The sequence below is a fragment of the Euprymna scolopes genome, chromosome 1, assembly GCF_053919585.1.
Source record: "Euprymna scolopes isolate OS-2025 chromosome 1, ASM5391958v1, whole genome shotgun sequence".
NCBI lineage: Eukaryota > Metazoa > Mollusca > Cephalopoda > Sepiida > Sepiolidae > Euprymna > Euprymna scolopes.
In genome coordinates, this window is record NC_136482.1 from 132,930,365 (window position 1) to 132,947,016 (window position 16,652).

Below are 16,652 nucleotides of genomic sequence, written 5' to 3' on the forward strand. Positions count from 1 at the left end.
GAGTGATCCATGCTGAAATAATAACGTTATTATTTAAAAAGTCATTCTTAACATGGGGAGGGGAGGGTGTTTTGTACCTAATATGTATTTTAACCTTACAATTGAATAAAAAAAAAACATATAATAAAACTTTGATTAAACGTGGAAATACGATTTAAAAAATAGCGCGGACCACTCTGCATTAGCACCAAATATTATTTAAGCACGTTACCAATCCGTAAAATTTCTTCAAAAAAAAACCTGTACTTTTACCAAACAATTTATAGTGTTAATAATAAAAAAGTTCATATTTTCTTATATCGAAAAATAAAAAAATAAAAATAAAAAAAAAACGACTGACTCAAAAAGCAAACGACAAACTTTTTTTTTTTTTGCTTGATATAATAAAGAAAAAATGTTTAAATTAAAAAATTTGGAAGATAAACAAATGAATTATGTTTTTTTTTCTTATCGAGTAAACAGAAAATGAAATCTTCTAATTCGTTTCGTCAAATCGTGATGTATGAAATGAATTGAACCGGAAGTTCAGTGCTATCAACAAAACAGGTTCACACTAACGGCTTACAAAAAATATTTTTATTTTATTTAATATTTTAATAATTGGCGATGTAAATTTATTTTATTATTTTAATAACATAGAAACATCCCTCGACTCTAAAGATGGGTTGTCTGAAAATTTCAAATAAATTGGTAATGTAGAAATATGGTTGTATCAACTTTGAACGAACCAAGAATTACATTTTTATATATATATATAGATAGATATATATATACGAAGAAAATGAAAGAAAATGCTTTCAGGGGCAATCATTAAATAAAAACACTGTTTACGCAGTGTCTACGTTTCCCGTGAAGTTTTTCTAATAATGTTATTAAAAAAAAAAAATTTTTTTAAACTGAACATGGGGAATGAGGACTTTCTTTAGCTATTTTGTACTTAACAATTTAATCAACAAAAGATACAATAAAAATCAGTTGAAAACAAAGGATCAACCGTAAGTGAAATGGAAACAGTAATCGTAAAGGTAACCACACAATCTTGTGAAATATTTTAAATAATGTATTTTTATAATTAACTACAAGTTTTTAATTTGTTTCATTAGTAATTCATTCCGATTCGTTTTTTTTTTTTTTTTGTTTTACTTTAACTTCCGTTTACATGAAGATTCCATTGCTTTTTCTGATGACTATTTCAGCACGCGTACACACTTCAAACGTGTTTTCAAGATTACAAGCATAATACTAAGTAGATTTCAACTTGAAATAGTTCCTTATTTATTAATATTTAACAAAAGCAAGACAAAACAACATCGCATGTACACAAGTTTTTATAACATTATGTTCAGGTCATTAAACTGCAGTTTTACCTTAAAACTTAAATAAGTAAACAAAATGAAACGGGTCATAGTTACCATGGTACAAAAAAAAATGCAACAAGAAAGAAGCAAAATACGAGTGTCTAAAAGTTAAAATAATTTATTGGAAAAAAAAAGGTAAGAAAAAATGATTAAAAAAAATAAGATTTAAAATGTTCACTGCATCTGCAACTGCCAAATTTGTCCTTTTTAGAAAGGTCCAACAGACCTTAAGTAACTACAGAATAAAAAAAACATTGAAGAAGGAGAGATAGAAAGAAGTCTCTTACTGCGGCGCCTTTTACAATGGACTAACATATTATCTTTTAACGTTTAGACGAAAATAAGTTACTTCTCCTTAGGTGTCGCAATATCTTTTTTCAACTTTGGGTCAGTAAATCCATGTTAGTTCCTTGCAAATGATGAAAATAAAACCACAAATGTTCAATCCAAGCTCATCTGGCAATTCTCGTAGTTTTGTCTCTTCGCTTCCATCACCTTGCTCTGCAGAATTTCCTTTCTTATCATGCACATTGAACGTCAACTTTCCAGTTATAATCCGGTTAAATTTAGCCTCTCAGCATTCCAACCTCATGTATACAATTAAACAACTTCTTCATTCCTGGAAGAAATATTCTGTCTTTTAACATCAGATGCACAAATGTACTGATTTTTATGCCTTTACTGACATGTCTTCTTCTTCGACTTTTTATAGTCTAGTCACGATATCAGAATAATCTTCACTTGATTAGCTTATTTCCAAACTTTCTTGATTTCCAACTGTTTTAAAGTTCAGTTAAGACTTTCTAATTTTTACGTCTTTTTTGATGAAGACAAAGTTCACACATCCTGCACCAGTGGACGCTGACAAAATAATGAAAATCTTCAGACAGTAAGTGAGAGCTTCCCAAACCAATCAGCGAGTACAATTCAGTCACGTGATACAACAATCATCATTATTACATCAGAAATAGATAAAAAGAGTAAGAAAGAAGAGGAAAAAGAGAGGAAGAAATATTAAACAGAAATAAAATTCTAACAGTTTTAAAATCTATAACTTAACCGACGTTTTCCGGGAATCTTATTTTGTTGCGTTTTATTTATTTTCTGGGTATGATTTTGAAAGTTTACTTTAAGAATTATTAATTGAACCAATGTTATAAAATTATTAGCACACATTAATTTTTGTATATTGTGTAGATTACGAAAGAAAAAAAAACCATTTACATAATATTTTGGCGAATGTCTACAAGATTGCCCCATGCCTCTAAATTCCACAATTTTCACGTTTTTTATTTATCTATTTTTTTTATTTATCTATTTTTTTTTTTTTTTTTTGGCAAAAATCACCCTTCTATAATTTTAACCAGTATACTTTTGGCCTATTCCTATTTTTTTTATTGTTTATGTATTATTAATTAATGTTATTATTGTGGGGAAAAGAAGTAAAGAGAGCGAGACAGAGAGTCGAATTTATGAGGTTCTTTCGTAGAAAATATATCAACATAACAAACAAGGTTAACTCTCAATTTATAAAAGGAAAAAGATTTATTACATTTTAGGAAATATTTTCATTGAAAATAATAGTTCATTTATGAGTGAACAAAAGGGGGAAATTAGTTTGAGATTTCGAGGAAGTTTGAGTTGATGATTTAAGAGCCGTGATTAGTTCACGGGTCTGTAAATCGTAAAGAAAACTTCCTCACTCAACTATATAAAATAATTTTCACTGAAAGTTTTTGAGTAGAGTTAATTAATCACTCTGGAAGGTTCATTGAAAAATGTGAGAAGTTTTAAAATAATTATTTTCATAAACTTAATTTCAAGTGAGCATACGATAATAAAAGGGGAATGCAAAAGTTAGTTACTATTTCTGTGTCTGTGTGTTCGTCTACATTGTCTGATTAGCTGACTGTTATGTTCAAAGTGTTGTCGTGTTAGAGTTGAGTTGCAGACAGTAGTGATATATGCCTTCCAACACTATCTCTGAATTTTTGTTAACTGGTTTTTTGGAAAATACAGAGCTCTTTTAAAGATTCTCATTGGCTCCCACAGACACCGAATTTCCGACAGCTTGGAAAATTCTCTGATTGGTCAGAAAATCAAAACATTGAATTTTTAAAGTAATTTAGTAAAAAGGTGCCTCTAGCCGCATGCGCAGAAAACGTTTCGGGGCACTTGAACTTCCGGCAGCGAAAGAGTGAACATCGTAGCTCACTATATACTGCAGTTGGTATTTTTTTACAACCTAACCCTGCGTAGTATAATTACCACCAACCTGCACGTTAAGAACGGCTTTCGGAATAAACACCTCCAACCTCGAAAACTATACTACATACTATAAAAAATAGGGGGAGGTGATTCTTGTTCAGGTCTGCCAAAAACTTTTTTCCAGTTATTTTACAATGAGATCATCGATTACAGACTTAACCTTCAGATTGAAAGAAAAATATTTTCATGACTTTTATCATCAGGGATCAATTTTCAATTATAAATTCCTACTAAATTGAAAACCCCCACTTTCCGCCATCATCTAGAAAAAAAATGGCGATTCTCTCACGTGACCAATGAATATTCCCGTCTGAAAAGGGAGTTACAAAGGGGACTTTCTTAACCCCCTCCTCCCACTTCTCTCTCATCTATATAAAAAAGGGGTTATGGAGGGAACTTTCTTAACCGCCTCCACCACTCTCTCTCCTCTATCTTTATTTCAACTACGTTGTCTTACTTGAAAAGAATCACAACTCCTTTTTTTAAAAACGGAAATCTTAAGTTGGAACGAAAGTAAAAATTTACTCTGGGCAGATAGACAGGTAAATGGATATATGAAAGAAGGGGGGGGGGTAGAAAGAAATTAAAAATTGACCTTGGATAGCTAGCTAGATAGAGATATGTAAATGAAGAGGGAGTACAGTTAATAGTATAGAATGTTATAATGGAAAACTGATTCCCCTCCCCCCCGACGATGTCATAAAAAATATTTTTTCATAATTTTTTTTTTAATCTGAAAGTCAATGAGATAACCCGGGAAAGAATAAAAAAAAAAAAAAAAATTGAAAATTGTGGAGGTAGACATCTGCCAATATTTTAATTTGAAATGACTAAGTTAATTTTTATAGAAAATCAGAATAAAAATGCTTAAGGTAACCTGGTGCAGTAACTACCATAGCGCATTAGGCACCAGGTTCAATTAATAATTTCAGGAATAAACATTTGTATTTATTTTTTTCAATTTTCAAATGAAAAAAAAATGCTGATTTGTAAATGATTTTTTAACAGGATTTAAAAATTTTTATTTTATACAATTTTATTTTAATAAATATTAAATTAATACTAAAAAATAATTCATGTGTAATTATAAAAAATAAGTGGTATTTTTTATGAAGAAAGTAAAATATATATAGCACCCTTCAACAAGAATTGAACCCACATTCATTGTGCGAATTTTATTAATATGGAGGTTATAAAATATTTAAATGTAAAAATATTCAAGTTTTGTCTGGACTTTTATTCTGCATTGCCTGCTGAAAAATGTTATTCATTGAAAAACAAAAGCATTTGTTTTTAAATTTATGAATAACTGAGAAATACTGATGTTCTTTTGAACCAATTTTGCATATTCTATTGGCTCATTCCATGCCAAATCAACAAATTATTTGGGAGGGGCACAAATCATGTTTAACACGGAATTTTTTTTCAAATTTGCTACACTTATAGATCTCCATGAAAGGAATTGAATGGCACTTGTTAAGCATTTTTTTTTTTTTTTTTTTTTTTAATCAATTTTCACACCAAACAAGGCACAGTGCCACTTTGAAGTAGGGGGCTACTATCGGGAACATAAGTTGCAGGGGCATTATGAAGGGAGAGAAGTAGTATGTTTGTTCACATTACACTTGAACTTCTGCATATCAGTACAGTTGGGAAAGCAGAATCCTGCATATTAGTACAATTGGGAAAGCAGAATCTTTCTGCAGTTCTGAGGAAGAAACTATTGGAGTAAAAGGCTTTCTTACACCTAGGGATCTCTACTGTAAAGGAGTGGGACTTAGTTGCTTGTCGGGTTTAGTCACGTCGAGGAAGTACAAGTGCATGTAGTTCGTCAGAGCATTCACCATTAAAGTACTTGTAGAACAGGCAGAGGGATGCAACATTTTGTCGATAGTTCAGGACCTATCAGGTTGGCAACTCGCTTTTGAACCCTGTCCAGGAGTGAGACAAGCAGCAGATGCACCAGCCCAAATGTGACAACAGTACTCCATACATGGGCGAATGGTGGCCTTATAGAGGTACAGGATACTTTGAGGTGTAAGTAGTTTTCTAGTAGTTCGGCAATGCTCTCAATGTATCTATTCCAGTTCATGTTCCCTGTAAACGTTAGGCCGAGGATTTCAAGGTCAAAGGGTTTTGAGATATGACTTTGACCTTTTTACAAAAATTTGAATTTTTATGGAGAAGTGACCAACTTTAAATGACGATATATCTGTTATTTATAGGCCTACAAAGTTCATTCATATATCATTCTAAAGTACTTGGATAGATCTGCAATTTTATCTGGGGATATTTTTTTCAAGGTCAAATTAAAAAAATTGACCTTGACCTTTTACCAAAATTATCTCAAAAAACGTTATTTTAATTTTTTTTGTAATTTTGACAAAAGATTGTCTATCTTATGACAGTATATATTTCAAATTTCACGGTGGGTTTTCCACTAGAACCATTCCTACAAGCGTTTTAAATAAGTGGACTAAATTCAAAATGGCGGAATGTAGTACCTGCTACTTCATATAAAAACATTTTGATATTTCACAATATGGTCATGTAAAGCCATTTTAATGCTGATTAATATATACATAAAGACCATGGTTACAAAATCCATATAAAAAAATTATGTTGATGAAACTGAATATTTATTTATTTATTTTTATTTTATTTTATTTTTTTCAATGCAACACATATTTTGTTATGGAAAAAATCATATAAAAAATTTTGAAAGGTTTTAAGAGTTAAATTATGACATAAAAGATGTGATCTCAATGGTGAACCATTTTTTTCTCAGTGATTGATGTTCTAAATCTACAAAAAGGCAGTTTATTTTGTTTATGGGTACTTTTCAATGAAAACGAATATTACATTTAAAATTGGGGCTGGCTACCAATTTTCACGATAGTGAAAGATACTTTTCCACAAGTTTGATGTAATAAAAGATATATGTGCGCGCTTGCATGTACAACAATGACCACCACTTATAACATAAAATGTCGCATTTAAATTTTCCGCAAATAAGTAGTTTTCCAGATATTAAGCGATGTAATTCTACATGTTATGAGTGGTGGCTATTGTTATATGTGCAAGCGCGCATATTTTCGCCAAACCTCATCCCAACAAAAACAAACAAAAACACTGATACTTTCATAAAAATTTGCAAACCAAAAAAGTAACCAATTCAAAGTTAGCAGCAAACAGTGTTTTATCATATTCATTCCCTGATGTTGAATATTCATCAGTATATATCTTCTGGTGAGAGTATCAATTTCCCATCTCAAGTTTATTTATTAAATTGTTAGGTGAAAGTACAGAATAGTTACGAAGCCCCTCCCCCTCTGCAAATTATTTAGAAAGCCATCCTTAATTCAGGCTCAATTATAGCTTATAAATAAAAGTAAAACAAAATACTGGAAGAAACGCATCCAATAAACGTTATCATAACATTTATTGAGTGAATTAATACTAGTAATTTGTTTTATTTTTATTTTTAAGTCATTATCGAAACTCCAAAGATATAACCATATCATGTCGGGCATTTTTTCTTGTTCTCACATAACGCTTAACACTTGTAATTTGGAAATAAATTTTCCCAATTTTCTGCAGTATAACGTTTTTTTTTTAGTAAAAATGTTTTTGTTGCATAAAAATTAAAAGCTGTGTCTGACATCATTGAAATAAGTTTCCATTTTTAAGACGTAATAAATTAAATTGAATGGTAAATATTGGCTTTAGCTACAACAGAACACCGAGCACTCAAATTTTTTTTTAGGCATATTCGAGGTTGCTGACAATGAATTTGACGATAAAATAAACCAAGCACATGGTAGCATAAACAAATTTACATAAGGTCCACTTGCAAAATTTTTTTTAAAATGATGACTTTTATAGGTTTTCGGCTATGCTGAAAACGAATATTACAGTTAACTTTATAGTAAATATTTACATTAGGTCCACCTCCACATTTTTTCTTTAAAATGACGACTTGTATAAGTATTCGGCTGAATCAAAAAATCTAAATGCGATAAACAAATCTACTTTTCTGCAACTGACACTGCCACCCCACCTATACAACTCGTCATTTAAAAGAACAATGTCGAGGTGGACCTAATGTAAATATGTACTAAAAAGTTATCCATGCATGTAAATTAAAAACGTATGTAAAATTGAGAAATTATCAATAAATGGTTAATTTTCTTTTTAATATTCATTCAAAAAGTTAAGCCAATATAAGTAAATAAATAAAAAAATATATATATCAACGCATGCGTTAACCTTTGTAAGGGAGCAACTAATAAACAAATAGGCCGGGTCGCTGTTGAACTCAATGCTCAAGAAGTACCAAAAAATATATAGAATACCACTTTTGTTTAGGAGAATTTTGCTGAAGACTTATTTAAAAAAAAAAAAAAAAAAGATATAATAATAAGTAGTTTTATATAGAAAAAGTGTTTACTTATATTTTCATGTAAATGTAAAATTTAACTTACATGTATATGGTGCCTGGCAAAATTTCAATCTTGAATTTGTGTCTTATCTGTTCCAAGACAGACTAAACTGGGAAAGTGGTTTTAATAATATTAATTTTTTATGACATTTTATTGCTTTTTATCTTTACCCATCCCCTACTATATATTAAGAACTTGTTTTTATAACCAGTAAATAGGCAGCAGCCTCAACCAGTAAACAAACAGACTTCAAAAATCAAAGGAATGTTGTCACCAAAGCTTGTCTGGCATAGAGGTTATAAAACTTTCATTCAGTCCATTAACTTTCGAGGGGCGTGCAATAAGTAATGCCCTGACCCACTTCCCATAGCAGTAGAGCAACGAAACTTGGCACAGTTATTAGTCTTTCTCTACATAGGAACCACTCAGTTATGCATTTCTCCCATCGTTTGATGTAGCTCTGGAGACCATTTTTGTAGAACACCCCAGGTTGGTCCTCCAACCACGACATGACTTTAGAAATCAAGGCTGCATCCTTTCAACGCTTTCCTTTCAAAAACAACTTCATGGCTGAGAAGAGGTAAAAGTCAGAAGGTGCAAGGTCAGGAGAGTGGGGAGGATGGGGAAGGATTTCATAACCACACACTCGTGCTTCTGATCTGGCGACATGCAAGTTGTGGACCGGAGTGTTGTCCTGCAGGAGGAGGGTATCTTTGCTGATCTTGCCCTGCCTCTTGATTTTGATAGCTTCCCTTAATTTCCTCAAAAGTGAAGCATAATAGGCTCCTGTAATTGTGGTACCCTTTGCCAGGAAATCTGTCACCATTACTCTGTCCTGGTCCCAGAAGACTGTGAGCATGACCTTGCCAGCGGAGGGTTGCACACTTGCCTTCTTTGGATGTGGTGAGTCCAAGTGCTTCCACTGCATTGACTGGGCTTTGGTCTCTGGATCATAGTGATGGACCCAGGTTTCATCCTGTGTAATCAGTCTTTTGAAAAACTTTGACTCATCTTCTTGGCACATCTCCAAATTCATCCTTGAGCACTCGACGCGTTCTCGCTTCTGGAACGGTGTGAACAACCTGGGAATCCATCTGGCAGACACCTTATGCATATGCAAATGGTCATGAATGATAGTTTCCACAGACCCTGTACTAATCTTGGCATCTTGGGCTATTTGGCGAATAGTAATGCGCCGATTTTCCAAAATAGCAGCCTCAACTTGACGGACAGATACCTCATCAATGGCAGAGGGGGGGGGACCAGGTCTGGGAGCTGTTTCCACAGACTTCCGGCCATGTTTGAATTCACAATGCCAGCGTTTTACAAGGTCATATGATGGGGCATTATCACCATAAGTTTCTTTCATCAAAAGTCTCCTGTGGTGTGCGTCCTTTCAAATACAAAAACCAGATCACTGCTCGATATTCAACAAGCTCCATTTCACACCTGACTCAGTTCAAACACCCATAAAACAGAAACCACAATTAGTTCAGAGCTGTAATTTTCCACATGACCCATAGAGATATAAATCATTGCAAATGCAAAATTTCAGCTAGATCAAACAACTGGAAGTGGGTCAGAGGAATTACTTATTGCACACCCCTCGTATTGAAAAACCAATAATCATAATAATACCTTTTAGCATTTTCTTGTAAGATTTGTCAATGCTGAAGGACTGGACAAAACCTAAAGGTCATGTTTTATGGGTCTTTTTTTCGCTAAAATGAATCCACATCACATTTTTATGTTATTAGGTTTTACTTTTACTGGTAGCTTAAATATTCTTAATTTTATCTTTTAGTATCAGCAATAGAAAAGAGTGACATTTTTTTTGGAATGGAATATTAGACTAAAAGTTTTCTGATACTTTTAAAAAGTTCAGATTTCTAGATTCCGATTAACTGTCCCAACACTAATTATATCATTTTTTTTTTCATAAAATCTGTGTTGCATTAAAAAAAAAAAAAAGAACAAATGAAAATTCAGTTTCATCAACATAATTTTTTATATGGATTTTGTGAGCATGGTTTTATGTAATCAGCATTAAAATAGCTTTACAAAGATATCAAACATGACCATATTGTGAAATATCCAAATGTTTTTATATGAAGTAGCAGGTACTACATTCCGCTATTTTGAATTTAGCCCATTTCTTTAAAACGCTTGTAGGAATAGTTTTAGTGGAAAACCCATCATGAAATTTGGAATATATATATACTGTCATAAATATTTTAAAATGGAATATATACTGTCATGACAAATATTTTATCAAAATTACAAAAAAAAAGTTAAAATGGCCTTTTTTGAGATAATTCAGGTAAAAGGCCAAGGTTACGGTCAACTTTTTTTAATATTACCTTGAAAAAAGATATCCCCAGATAATCTATCCAAGTACTTTAGAATAGTATATGAATGAACTTTGTAGACCCATAAATAACAGATATCATCTTTTAAAGTTGGTCACCTCTCCATAAAAATTCACATTTTTGTAAAAAGGTCAAGGTCATATCTCAGAAACCCATTGACCTTGAGATGTGTAACAGGTGCCATTCAATTCCTTTCATGGAGATTTATAAGTGTAGCAAATATGAAAAAAATCCGTGTCAAACATGGTTTAACCCCTTGTCGATTTGACATGGTATGAGCCTATTTAATTCTAGCTAGAAATTTGTAATTGACAATTTAAAGGGTTCAAACACCGCATTCTTTCCTGAAATTATTAACTGAACTAAATCGTTTTATTTTGTGTGATTAAAAAATAATCATTCAATGTTTAATTAGGTCAAATAATATTAAGATTCTGTTATTTTTATCAAATTTGGATCCAAGTAGCCAATCAAAACACTTGAATTAAAAAGAACCAGCACATACACAAAATGTCTTATGAAATGAAATCTGATTTTTCATAAGTTTCATCCAAAACCTTCCAAAGTGTGTTCCAAAACCATGCAGAAAGCTGCTTAAAACATGGAAGGTGATCAGTTGATGACAACCTGATCTTAACAGATGGCACAAGCAAAATGACAATGGACAAAAGTTTGAAGCATTTATTAGATTAAGATTACATTATCATTTAAGATAAAAAACGAAAATAGATAAATGTGTAGAGCATGCCTTTTAACATTTTAAACTGATTTTGAATTTCTATCACAAAAAGCCTGTCCAGCTCAGCAGCCAAAATCTCTCCACCCTGGTGGCTAGCCAATTTCTTTTTGCTAAAATGAGTAATGAATAAAAGATATCAAAGTAGAGTGTGCCTATATGAAGCGGGCATTATCATTTCTAGAAAAATACATTTATGTCTAAAATACAACTTAATACTCATATTGCACCCTTTCTTTCTTTCAGGAACAAGAGATTTTTGGAGCAAGATAATTTAACATGAATAACATCTAAATAGGTTGATTTTAGCAAAGAGTGAAAAATTAGCTATCCACCAGCTTAGTTTTCCATACGGTTGATAAAGAAATTTATTTTCTCAACATTTGAATATTTTAACTTGTGATGAAAAGAAAAATTAAATATTTTAATTATTTATTTTTTCTTCGATAATTTACTTTTAACATTTAGACAAGGACCTATTTAAAATAAAAACTTTTATATCAACAAAGCTGAAAAGTACTGGTTACTGGCTGCTGTTTGAAATTATCTGCAAATAAAACAATGTATTACTTTTGCTATAAAATTTGAAATGAATTAAGTACAAGTGTCGCTACCAATAAAAAAATGTCTGTTTACAAAGTGGTTTACAGCAGTGAATTACATTTTTTCATTTTAATTTTTAATTATTTAGAAAACATTACAAGTATGTGATTATAAAAAGAAAATGTATTTTGGCTATTGTATACCTTTTGAACCAAGTTTCTATCTTGATTTATTTTTGTACTAGAAAACCTCAACTTTATGATGTTCTAACATTTGAATGAAAAGTCATGCGTTTTGTTCAAATTTCATGGTTATATATATATATATATATATATATATATATATATACTAGCAAAAGTACCCGTCGTTGACTGTGTTCAAAAACAGCCTACAGAAAATGGACTCTGATTTATGAAAGTATGATAGGTTATGAAAAGGAAGGGTTGTAAAGAGATTAGTTCGAATTTGGGCGTATCAAAACCAAAGCAAAATATGATGAAAGTAAAAATAAAAATAGATAAACCCAATAATTTATTATACCATACCTGTTCACACTGAAACACTTATCACAATATTCTGTGGATCTATATTAAAAAACCTTGTTAAATTTTGTGACATATTTCCATTCTATGGAGATCAGGCGCAAACGAACACCCCATAATTTTATTATACAATATTTCTTCAAACTGAAACATAATTATCAAAGTATACTTACGCAGATAGATATGAAACGTCTTTATTAAAGTTTGTGCCTATTTCCATTCTATGGAGGACAGGTGCGAACGCAGACCCCACAATTTTATTATACTATCCCTATTTAAGTTAAAACATACTTATCAAAGTATTCTTATTTACATCTATATCAAAAACACTTGTAAAGGTTTTTTTTTTTTTAAATATTTTATTTCCATACTTTGTGGATTAGGCGCGAATGCAGACCCCACAATTTTAATGAACCACCGTTCTGCCAGATCAAACATACCCATTCCTGTGCCTCGATACATCTTCTACCATTATATGTAATCAATTTTTTAAAATAGTCAACCATATAGGAGCCTATTCATGGCCAGACACACACACACAGCTTTATATATATATATATATATATATATATATATATATATATATATATGAACAAATTTCCTTTTCGGTTTTATTGAGCTTTTATATCTGGCTGAGTTTATTTTACTTGTAAATATTAACTCTTTAATATTTATAATATATTTTAAGTTTACCATTTTGATTACCTTGGTAAACTTATTGTAATTTTTATTTTATTTTTATTTTTTTATTATATATATATATATATTGGCCAAGAAGGAACATTTGGCAAACACATACTGCTGTGTTTTGCCATAGCAATGGCAGCAAGATCAAGAATCTCCCAACCGACAAGAATTATCATTCTACACTGATGATTGCATAAGCAAGAAACACTAGCATCTGTAGGCATAAAAAAATAATTATAATTATATATAGCTCTTATATTGAAATTTTTTTCTTTGTAATTGAGCACTTTTTTGGAATTCTTTCCCATAAAATAGTAAACATATATATATATATATATATGTTTACTATTTTATGGGAAAGAATTCCAAAAAAGTGCTCAATTACAAAGAAAAAAATTTCAATATAAGAGCTATATATAATTATAATTATTTTTTTATGCCTACAGATGCTAGTGTTTCTTGCTTATGCAATCATCAGTGTAGAATGATAATTCTTGTCGGTTGGGAGATTCTTGATCTTGCTGCCATTGCTATGGCAAAATACAGCAGTATGTGTTTGCCAAATGTTCCTTCTTGGCCAATAATAATGCTGGTTTCAGATTGTTCATAAATCAATGATGTATCTAACTCTGACTATGCTGCACATGCATGCCATGTAGGGAGGTGCCATCATACAGAAAAAATGATTACTGTATAAAAGAGCTGCCTTGTTATGGAGACTGTCTATTGATACAACCTCACTCCTAAGAATGACGTGTCCAAACCATCCATACCCACCAATTCACTGCATGCATGCCAGATTCAAGTGAAATTGATTGACATTGTATCCCCGGCAGACACCCAAGGGATTTCAGCATATATATGTATAGAGGGGGACAGTTTGGAAAGAAAATATACAGAATTTAGACCAGATTGCATTACTGGAGTAATAAATCGAGTCGGTGGTCATTGATGGCATGGTTTATTGTTGTCAGTGGACAGTGGTGGTGACACATCATCAAAGAGAAATGAATGCAAGTAGCAACGGCATTCCATCTGAGTAAGGAAAAGGCACAACCAACTTTTGTTAAACCTCGTAATTTCACAATCTGATTCAAATCTAGTACATCTAACAATTTGACTGGAAAGGAAGAAATAATTGTTTAAATGCTAGAGTATGATCGTACTGAATTTAAAGCAATGGCATTATTTTGCTTGTCAAGTAGCCATTTACAATAGAGAAAAAAGTTATGATTCCACAATAAAATAAACAATTTTAATATGATTTGATTGCATAAGCATAAGCAACTTGTTGCCATTTTTATATCGGACATTGGTAAGTTCTGAAGTTTTTATGTTATGATATTAGTGCTGGTACACACACTATTTTATTTGTGACATCATAATGTAAGTTGCCAATATAAGTTGTGATGATGTATGTTATTGTATGTTAGCTTGTCTAATGAGTCTTTTTTTTTTTTTTTTTTAAATTTTTATCTTTATTCTCAGATTATTAATGGCGTTTATGTTGGGAATATAAAAGATTCTAAAGATATACAAAAACTGACAGAGAAGCAAATCAATCACATTTTGGCTGTTCATGATAATGCCAAACAGTTATTAACAGTAAGTACTAAATTATATTGAGTAATAAATATTAAAAATAAGAAAAATGTTTCTGAATTGATGAAGATTGATTATTCATACTTCTGTTCTCATCTTGAATGTTATGCACACAACAAGATTATCAGAACAAGAGCTTGCTAACTCACATGGATTAATTAACGGGGAGTTTGTTAGAAAGATACCTGAGTAGGACAAGACTTACTTAAAGAAGGTCGGAGGTTACATCGGCTGAAACGTTGTGAGAATAACATGTAAGATGAGAATAGTAGAAATGCAAATAATCCCAATTATTTTCTTTTGTCATTTAATCACACCTACTTACCAACATTTATTATTTGTAGTCCTGATGCTTTTCTGAGTAATGACAGAATTATACGTCTTTTCTGTCTTTCATTGGAATTATAATTTTATAGTGATAATGATATTTGTAAGCTAATTGGATGAACAGATTTCACATTTCATTGACGTCACAGAAATCATTGATAGTGGTGATGGATCATTGTCTTAACTTTGCCTTTAATTAATTAAGTGGCTTCTGTTCTACATGGCTTTTAACGTGTGGTGAGATGGATCGGAGCCTTCCTTGTTTGTCAGATCTTTCAGGTGTATGTAAATGGTTTTCTGTCTGGTTTTTCTAATGCAGTTAGTGGCATTTCCCAAGGCTCGGTATTGGGTCACTTGCCATTCCTGGTATTCATCAATGATCAAATCCTAGAAGACTCTTTTTGCTGGTGATGTCAAGATAATTGCTCCCAGAAGTGACTTTGAAAATCTCCAAGTCTGAAAATAATCAAATCTATGAAATTTGTCCCTCAATATAAACAAATGCAATCACCTTCCAGTCACTTTTTCATCCAACATGCCATTTGTTTTCAAACCTGATGATAGGTGAGACAGCACAGTTCATGTTGTGATCAATTCCTTTACTCCCACTGCTCAATGCATTCAAGCAGTAAATAAGGCTGGAAGTGTAGTTACTCTTTTTCATCTACCACTCATTTGCCACTATGACAACCAACATCTTCCTATTGTAATACATATTTCTGATGCAACTCATTCTGAAATATGGCATCCAAGTTTCATCCTTCTATTTCGTTCGAGATATCATCACCTGAAGTGGTTTCAGTTCACACAGATTGTCCATGGACGCCACATAAGCTTTATGAACAACGATTGGAGGCCTTAACCTATATTTGCTGGTGCATAGGAGATCTCATCCTCACCTTTAACATCATGACTGGTGCGACTATAATGTGCCTGTTGACCTCTTCTTCACATCAACTCTGTTATAGGGATTCATGGAAACTCAGAATAGGTATCACAAACTAGCCTAGTTTAGGATGCGAAAACTGGTAAATAAAGTTACATTTCCCTTAACTTCAACTTGCGATATCTCATTTATGTTTTTGGTTATTTTGATAAAGTTTTGATTTAAATAAAATCTAATCATTTTGCTTTATAGATATATAATTCTTTTTAATATTTTTTTTTCCAGGTTACTTTAAATTATGTCACTAAATTTTGGTGAACGCAGCTTTTTTTACACAAAAAAAATGTTGGTGTTTTTCAAATTTAGTGCGCGCGATATTGAGTCTCTAGGTATAAACAAATAGTACTATTTTAAAGAAAAAAGGTCACTTATCAATATAGTGAGCTTAAAAAAGGGTTTTAAGTTGTTTTTCACAAAAAAATCCAACTTGAAAACTTCAGTGAAAGAAATATGAAAGAAATTCAATTGAAAAAATTCCGAAAATCACACTGTTTGTAGAGAAATATCTCCTCTTTAATAATCTGTTGGTGTCATATTACTACTCATAAATCAAGGAGCGCCACTAATAAAAATCAAGATTTACAACTTAATGCCAAGAGACCATATCAGTATCAGAAAATCAACTGTCAGCACGATCCAACGAAAACGTAAACAAACAACTTGTTTCACTATGAATTTGTTTTTGTTTATTTAAGTTATAGAAATTTATTGTTTAAAATAATATTTTTAATGCGATAAGCACTTCAATAAAAGAAATGAAAATTTACAATTTAAAAAATAATGTCAGTTTTTTTTTTGTTTTTTTTTTTTACAAGGTCACCACTTATCAAGG

The 16,652-nt window shown here is 31.5% G+C and overlaps 1 protein-coding gene across 3 annotated transcripts in view; it reads left to right on the forward strand.

The window, feature by feature from the left end:
• Positions 1-16,652, forward strand: part of LOC145269538 (dual specificity protein phosphatase 22-like) — a 129,847-nt gene that overhangs the window by 89,296 nt on the left and 23,899 nt on the right. For 2 of the 3 annotated variants that reach the window (XM_080125315.1, XM_080125362.1), the window contains exon 2: positions 14,434-14,550. The exons of the other annotated variant lie outside the window; for it this stretch is intronic. In XM_080125315.1, the coding sequence (XP_079981441.1) occupies positions 14,434-14,550 (117 nt within the window). The remainder of the gene's footprint in view (positions 1-14,433; positions 14,551-16,652) is intronic. 3 annotated transcript variants of the gene reach the window in all.